Source organism: Gymnoscopelus braueri, assembly GCF_963280865.1.
Source record: "Gymnoscopelus braueri genome assembly, chromosome: 14".
In the NCBI taxonomy this organism is placed as follows: Eukaryota; Metazoa; Chordata; class Actinopteri; order Myctophiformes; family Myctophidae; genus Gymnoscopelus; species Gymnoscopelus braueri.
In genome coordinates this window covers 14,263,206-14,270,318 of record NC_137619.1, presented here as the reverse complement: position 1 = coordinate 14,270,318, position 7,113 = coordinate 14,263,206, and the positions used below count along the sequence as shown (strand labels likewise).

The 7,113-nt window shown below is 45.5% G+C and overlaps 1 protein-coding gene across 1 annotated transcript; it reads right to left on the bottom strand.

Moving 5' to 3' along the window:
* Positions 1-429: 429 nt before the first annotated feature.
* On the bottom strand, positions 430-1,950 carry LOC308100847 (coatomer subunit delta-like; the record flags this gene model as incomplete). The annotated part of the gene is made up of 1 exon (XM_080449995.1): positions 430-1,950. The coding sequence occupies one exon, from the start codon at positions 1,948-1,950 to the stop codon at positions 430-432; it is 1,521 nt and encodes a 506-aa protein (XP_080306121.1).
* Positions 1,951-7,113: the final 5,163 nt, after the last annotated feature.

Genomic DNA, 7,113 nt, shown 5'->3' with positions numbered 1-7,113 from the left:
TGTATCCATGTTATTGTGTATTTTCAGACATTTAATCACTTAAACCCTCAATACTTAGTATACTTGACCATTAGCTCTGTACTTGGTCAGCTCGATTTCCCTCTACACCAAACCTCTTAATACCAAATAAAGGTGATCTACAAGCTCACAGGCGTTGTGTGCTTGTAGATCTGCTATTTTTGGCTAATGTTTCCCTCAGAATAGGGACACTAGGGTTCAAATGGTTAGTGTAAGAAAAGTTCCAATTGCAAAAAGATTTGGCGGGTCCCTTATACAACATACTCTCACTCCCCTTCCAGTCAAATGTTTGATTTCTTGGGACGTCCGGCCCAAGAAATCACCCCTTTGCCGTCTTTGGAGTGAGAATGCGTTACCCTGTAGTAACTCTGTAGTTACTGTACCCTGTAGTAACTCTGAGGACCCCATGGTTCACAGGATTTCGTATTTGTCGACAACGAAAGAGGTCTCTGAAGAGAACCTGACAGGAGTGTCTCCATCCACGTGGTTCACCTCGGTAACCTGGATGTGGCAGTAGTTGCGCTTGGACACAAAGGACACGTTGATGGGGAAGAAGTCGTCGGGGTGGCCGTCGACGCTGAACTCCAGGCTGCCGCTCTTGTTGTTGGCATCGATGGCAGGAATGCACCACAGGAGAACGTTCAGCCTTTTGTCGTGTTCGCACTCACCATCGTCCAGGTCACCGATCACTGGCGCGCCCACACCAGGCGGCACTGGGATGCTGATGAACACGTTGTTGAGCTCGAGGCTTTCTTCCTGCAGCTCATACTCAATGATGACATCACACCCACTGACGCTCTCTGAAGGCCAGCAGTTTATGGTGAGAGGTATGAGTGACTTATCCGCGGTCTGCAGCCTCCACTTCAGTACCAGCACATCCTGGTTGAGGGGGAAAGAATTCTCAGGGTTCTTGAGACCAATCGCTGACTCGGCTTTGAACAACTTCTCATCCATCTGAGGATTTGTCTTCAGCTCAAATCCCTTGCTGTCGTTATCGACGATGAGACGGATGCGTTGGTTCTTGTCCTCTGTGACTCGGAGTGTGAGCTTACCCAGCACCTCCATGTTCTGTAAGCCTCCGTCGCGGCTGCACGTCAAAGAGATCGTCTCCCTCGTGCAAAGGTGCACACTCTCCACGTTGGCCGGTGGTGGCAGCACTTTGGTTGTGTCTGAGCCCCTCCCCCCCACAGCAGGCATAATGGTTTCGCCCTCTGATTTGAGCTTGTCCACAAAATTGTCCACCTCTTTTCCTCTGGGATGCAACTTCAGAGCCTTACTGGTCCCCCAATTACTGGGTCTGATTGGAGCCATCTTGGGTCTCTCAGGCTTCACAATGATGTCTTCAATGATAGACGCTGAGCTCATGCTGGTCATGCTGCCGCCGCTGAACCCTGACATCTTCTTCCGTTTGGCATCTCTCTTGGCCTGCTCGATCTCCCTGGCCTTTTTCGCCCTCTCCGCTGTGGCCTCTCTCTCTTGGGTTTCTCTGATGGCGAGGAACACCTTCTCCTCCTGGGAGTCCATCTCTGTGAAGGTCAGGATCTGTGCCAGGCTCACGTTCTCCCTGTAGCCGCCCAGTGTTACGATCTCGTCGAAGGCAAAGATCAGGTCAAAACAGTGCCCTGATATCTCACTTTCCTCCAGCACAGAACAGTACTTTGGAATCACACGAGAGAACAGCCCGAGTGTCTCCAAGTCCTCCAGGATGTTGCTGTTCTTAGTGGTGAGGAGGACCATGTAGAGTTTCCCCAGCGGCTGGTACACATAGCGGATGCTGTCAGTCTCCACAAAGGTGTGCTGCTTGCCAGTGTTCATCAGCTTTGGGAAAGCAGCAAGGAGAGCCTCGACGTGCATCCGGGTCATCTCCACAAACTGCCGGGACAAAATGGCCTTGCCTGCATTGGTGCACACTGCCGCTGCCAGCAGCACCATTTTCTGTTATCTATTCGCTTTATTTAATTTTTTGCTACGGTGAATTGTAATCACACAGAATAATATCAATTAGCTTAACAAGATTTGTTTGTTGGTTAAGACAAGACCTGCTGCAGTGGTGTTCAAATTGAACTTGCTGGTGAGAACTAGTAGTAGTCAAGGTTTCAGAGGTCTTCAATGTCGATAAAGGAGTCTGTCTCTGATATACATCTAGTCTGGTCTGGGCCGTGCCGACGCAGTCTTATATGATGATGTCATCCCGCTGATATCACAATGACTCAGCCATATCAATATATGGAGTTTCCACAACAGCCATGCCTATAGATGGGTTTCCTGTTTGTAAACATGAGAGGATGATGCGCGCGCAGTGGCGGGATGAGCCTGTAGAGGGCGCTATTACCCGCAGCAGCTCTGGCCATTGTACATTCATAAAATATGAATGAATCACCGGGTTTAATGAAAGTAGATTAAATGATGCAGTTTGTAATATCTTCTTTACTCAATAAAAATGATTTGTCGGAAGTTGGATCTGTTTGTATATAATAGCAGCATTATGCCTATTATGCCTATAATAGCAGCATTATGCCTATCTAAATCCCGAAAATAACAACAGAGCGAATGGCGCTTCCGGTTCGTTCTCCCCCGCGCATGCGCAGATTGCGCACTCTGCTCTGTGATGACGTCGCGCGGTAACCCATCTATAGTCGACTAGAGGTTTGAGCCGCTACACGGTTACATGTCGGGAAGCCGACATGTCGCCTTTCCGACAGTTACTAACCCTATACCTAACCCTAACCCTAACCCTAACCGCACGCGGAAGCCACGTAGTCGGAGTAGTGGGATGTCGGAATTATGAGCGGTACCCCCGCTACACGGCCCTCTCACCTACGTCACCGATCCAGCCAATATGTCTGAGTCACAGGCCGTTTCTCAATACCCGAACTTGCGAAGCACAGACTTGCATCCTTGGAAGTTCAGACTTGCAAGTTCGCCTCGGGAGTACAAACTTCCGAGAACGGGAAGACGGGAGTATGGTAGTTCTGCGATTGGAACAGCAGAGTTCTCCGTGACGTCACCATCTCAGCTCGTCCACTGTGTGGATATGCTCAGAGCAGATCTACAAGCTAACAGCGCGTCGCATTGTACAACGGAGTATAAAACAGGCATAACGTGCATTTTACAGTACAACAAAATATTATATAAACACAAGATATATTAACAAATATCTATATATAACTGATAAAACGAAAAGAGACAATTGTCTCTTTTTGTTGTTGTCAATATGTCTTAATAAAAACAATAGTGTCACGGGGCCACAGATGGTGATCTGCTCAGAATCGCTGTTGTCATCTAAACATCTCTCCATCCTTATCACCTCCATGGCTCACTGACTCCTTATTGTCTCTCACTCCTCTCTTTCATCACTTGCTTCCATAATGGGCTGGGAAGTGGTGTTGTTCCTTTACAGTATTACATTACATTACATTACAGTCATTTAGCAGACGCTTTTATCCAAAGCGACTTACAATAAGTGCATTCAACATAGGTAGGGAACAAAAACTACTAATCACCAGAAGTCTAAAGTGCATTTTCTGCAAAAACAAGCAACCAAGAGTATACCTAGCGCTAAGGTAAAAGTGCAATATATCAGCTACCTATTTCCTTAAACAGATGAGACAAAATAGCTAAATCAAATGAGCAGGAGCTAAAACAAATAATTGTATCGACTAAACAACATCCAAACACAATACAACAATAAAACAAGCGTTCGTACAACTAGTTAACAAGTAGGCCAGGCAAAGAGGAAGGGTAGTGTTTCCTGAAGAGGTGGGTTTTCAGCCTGCGGCGAAAGATGGGCAGTGACTCTGCTGTCCTGACATCAGTGGGAAGTTCATTCCACCACTGTGGGGCCAGAACAGAAAAAAATCGTGACCGTGTGGATCGGCCAGAAGGACCCTTATGACCCAGTATGTCCTCAGTTCTCGCTCCTGGATTCCCTCTCATATCCAGCACCTGTGATCAATCCCATATACATATATGTACAGTATGTATTATATATGATCCATTTAGATGCTCAGATGCATAAAGTATATAGAGTATAATGCACAGTGTTGGAAAGTAGCTAAAGTAATATGTAACTTAAGTAATATTATATTATTATTATACTTTTTTCCATAACTAGTAAAGTAACTAATTACTTTCACGTTTTGAGTAATAATGTTACTTTAACTTTTTTCCAAAAGTAAGTTATTACTTTTTTTCACGAGCCTTGGTAGTACTCTGGGCTTGAGTGTGTTTATTTGATCCTGTGTTGTTTTTGGTCCATTGATATAATGGTAGACTGGTTGGGATCGAGTGGCTTTGCAGGCTGCTGATCCGGTCTAAGTCTACACTCTAGAGCAGATGCGGAAACGTTGCGCACTTGTCTGTGTGTGAATTATCAGCTGCGGAAGGGCGGGCCTTAAACCGGATCAAACAGCGTTGCCATGTCTGCTTATTATAAGCCCCTTGTTAACCGATGAATTTTATAACCGGCTATTTTATATATATATATATATATATATATATATATATATATATATATATATGCCACTTTGCCAGTCAGTCATATAGAAATGTTATTTTTTCTAGTTTTTTGATTGCATTGAAATGCACTGGCACATGTAGCCTTATTGGCCTAGCACTGTTTGAAGCTTTAATAAACAACAGAAGTTATTCAAAGATTGTGTCTCATGATGAGTCATTATCAGTTTGAGCCCAGGTGTTTGAATTTGAATATAATTAGGCAAAAAATACATTTCACGAGTACAGACCACGCCTTCAAACCAAACATTGTTTAACATTCTTTATTTAGAAAAGAAGGAGATGGACCTGTCAGGAAAGAAATTGGTTATGCATGGATTAGAAGATGGAGGGAAGGAAGGGAAGGGAAGGGAAGGAGGGTGGGGAGGGAGGGAGGCTTTAGGGGTGGGGATGTGGGAGTGGAGATGGAGGAGGAGATGATGTGTAGACAGGGAGGTGATGAGGAAGGGGGTGAGGATGAGGGAGTGAAGACAACGATTTATCTAGTGAAGAGGGTAAGTGAAGGATGTAAGGTGTGAGGATGGTGAGAGGATGACTAAGGTGAGGTGAGCTGGAGGGAGTGAGAACAGAGGAAGGGGAGGTGGGGATGAAGGGGCATGCGAAGCCTGGATAAGGGGCGCAAATGGGAGCGTGGGACGGAGGGCGTCGTAGCCCTGGGGAGGGATGAAGGACGGGGCCCAGTGGGGGCGCGGCCCTGGGGGAGGAAAGGGCGAAGCCCTGGTGGGGGAGGAAGGGCGTAGCCCTGGTGGGGGAGGAAGAGCGTAGCCCTGATGAGGGGTGGAAGGGCGCGTGAAGCCCAGAGAGCGGGGGAGGCATAACCATGAGGCTCCAGGGGGATGGAGACCTGAGTATTTGGCTTAGGGTCTGAGGAGATAGGCGTCCGTCTTGGCAGTAATCTGTGGACGCACCATCACTCGAGACCCCAAAAGAGAAAGCATAATTAGTCAGACATTAATTAGAACGTTTACTGGACCATGGATATGTGGGCGTTCCTAAGGTCTTGGACATTGGTTCTAATGTAAGTGTGGTATGCTTGGGAAGTCCAACGCCCTAGGAGTTGGACGGTGTGGTCGGTGATGCCTCTTCTAGATGCAGAAGAAGCAGCACCGATTCGGAACGAATGGCCGGAGAAGTTACCTGCGGGATATCCGGCCTTGGTCAGAACTTGCCGGAGGTGGTAGAGGAACCAGTGACGGGTCGCGACAGAACCGGTATCAGTGGTAAATAACGGGTCGGAAGGAGAGGCGTGAGAGGAGTGCCTGGTATGGAGGTGATGGACCAAGGGTTCGTAAGGGCTGAGGTAGGAGTTGAGTTTAAACATGTAAATTGGCGTTGTTCTGCCGAATTGGTCTGTTTTGCTATGTTTTAGCAAGAATACTAGTGTGGAGGAATCTGGAATGGTCAGATCAGATAAACAGGGATGGTAGTGACAGGGTCCCCACACATTTTTAGCAATGAATTTCCAAAACTTTTCCAAAACTTTTCCAGAATATTTAGCCCAATTTCCAGGCCTATATAACAATCATTCAGCGCAATAATCTGTCTCTTACTCCTATGTAGAATGCCCAAAGATAGGCAGTGTAGCAAAAATAAAGCATAGAATATAGAATAGTACAATTTCATTCAAAATTTCGTGCAAAATTAGGGCATAGCTCACTGGAAGACTCATTATGGCATCCGTATGACTTATTTTATTTAAATAATATATGCCATCACACAGCCCGTTCGGCGAAAAAATACTTATGTTACATATTTCGTGTAATGTTATACATGTTTATGAAAATGTTTTGTATTAACAAAATCAATAGCCAAAAACAATGCATAGCCAAATATTTTTCCAGGACCCTTGATAAATTCCAGGACCTTTGATCAATTCCCAAACTTTTCCAGTACTGGATTATTTTTTTTTCAATTTCAAAATATTTCCAGGACTTTCATGACCGTGGGGACCCTGTAGTGAGGAATGAATGTAGAATTAGAGGTAGTGAATTCTGAACATCTTAGAAACCCAAAGAAAGCTAAGAGAAACATTGCTTCCAGTGTGGAGTCTACAGATGGGTTAACATAGCCAGATTGTTGTTGCAAACAGTTTGTCACTCGGTCATAGCACCGCCTGCATGATAAAACACACCATGGTGAGAACTCATATTCATTTCATTCATAAAGAAACGCTTGTGCTGTGACAATACAAAAGCAAGCCTACCTCCAGACCTGTGTAAAAACACACTGGCAGGGCTCTAGTTCTGAGCTCCTAGACACACGTCTAACAAAGAGATAAACATGTACATAAATAACCTGTTCAACAAAGAGATAAACATGTACATTAAAAAAATGTTCAACTAGAAGTCATGGAAATGCTTGTGCTGTTGCAGTGCAAAGTAAGCCTACCTCTCACTCAGTCACACACACACACACACACACACACACACACACACACACACACACACACACACACACACACACACACACACACACACACACACACAGAGGACATGTTTGTGAGCACAGCAGTAATGGCTGCCATGAATCTGACTGCTTAGACCCACATTTCACTACACACAACAAACTACTACAAAACCA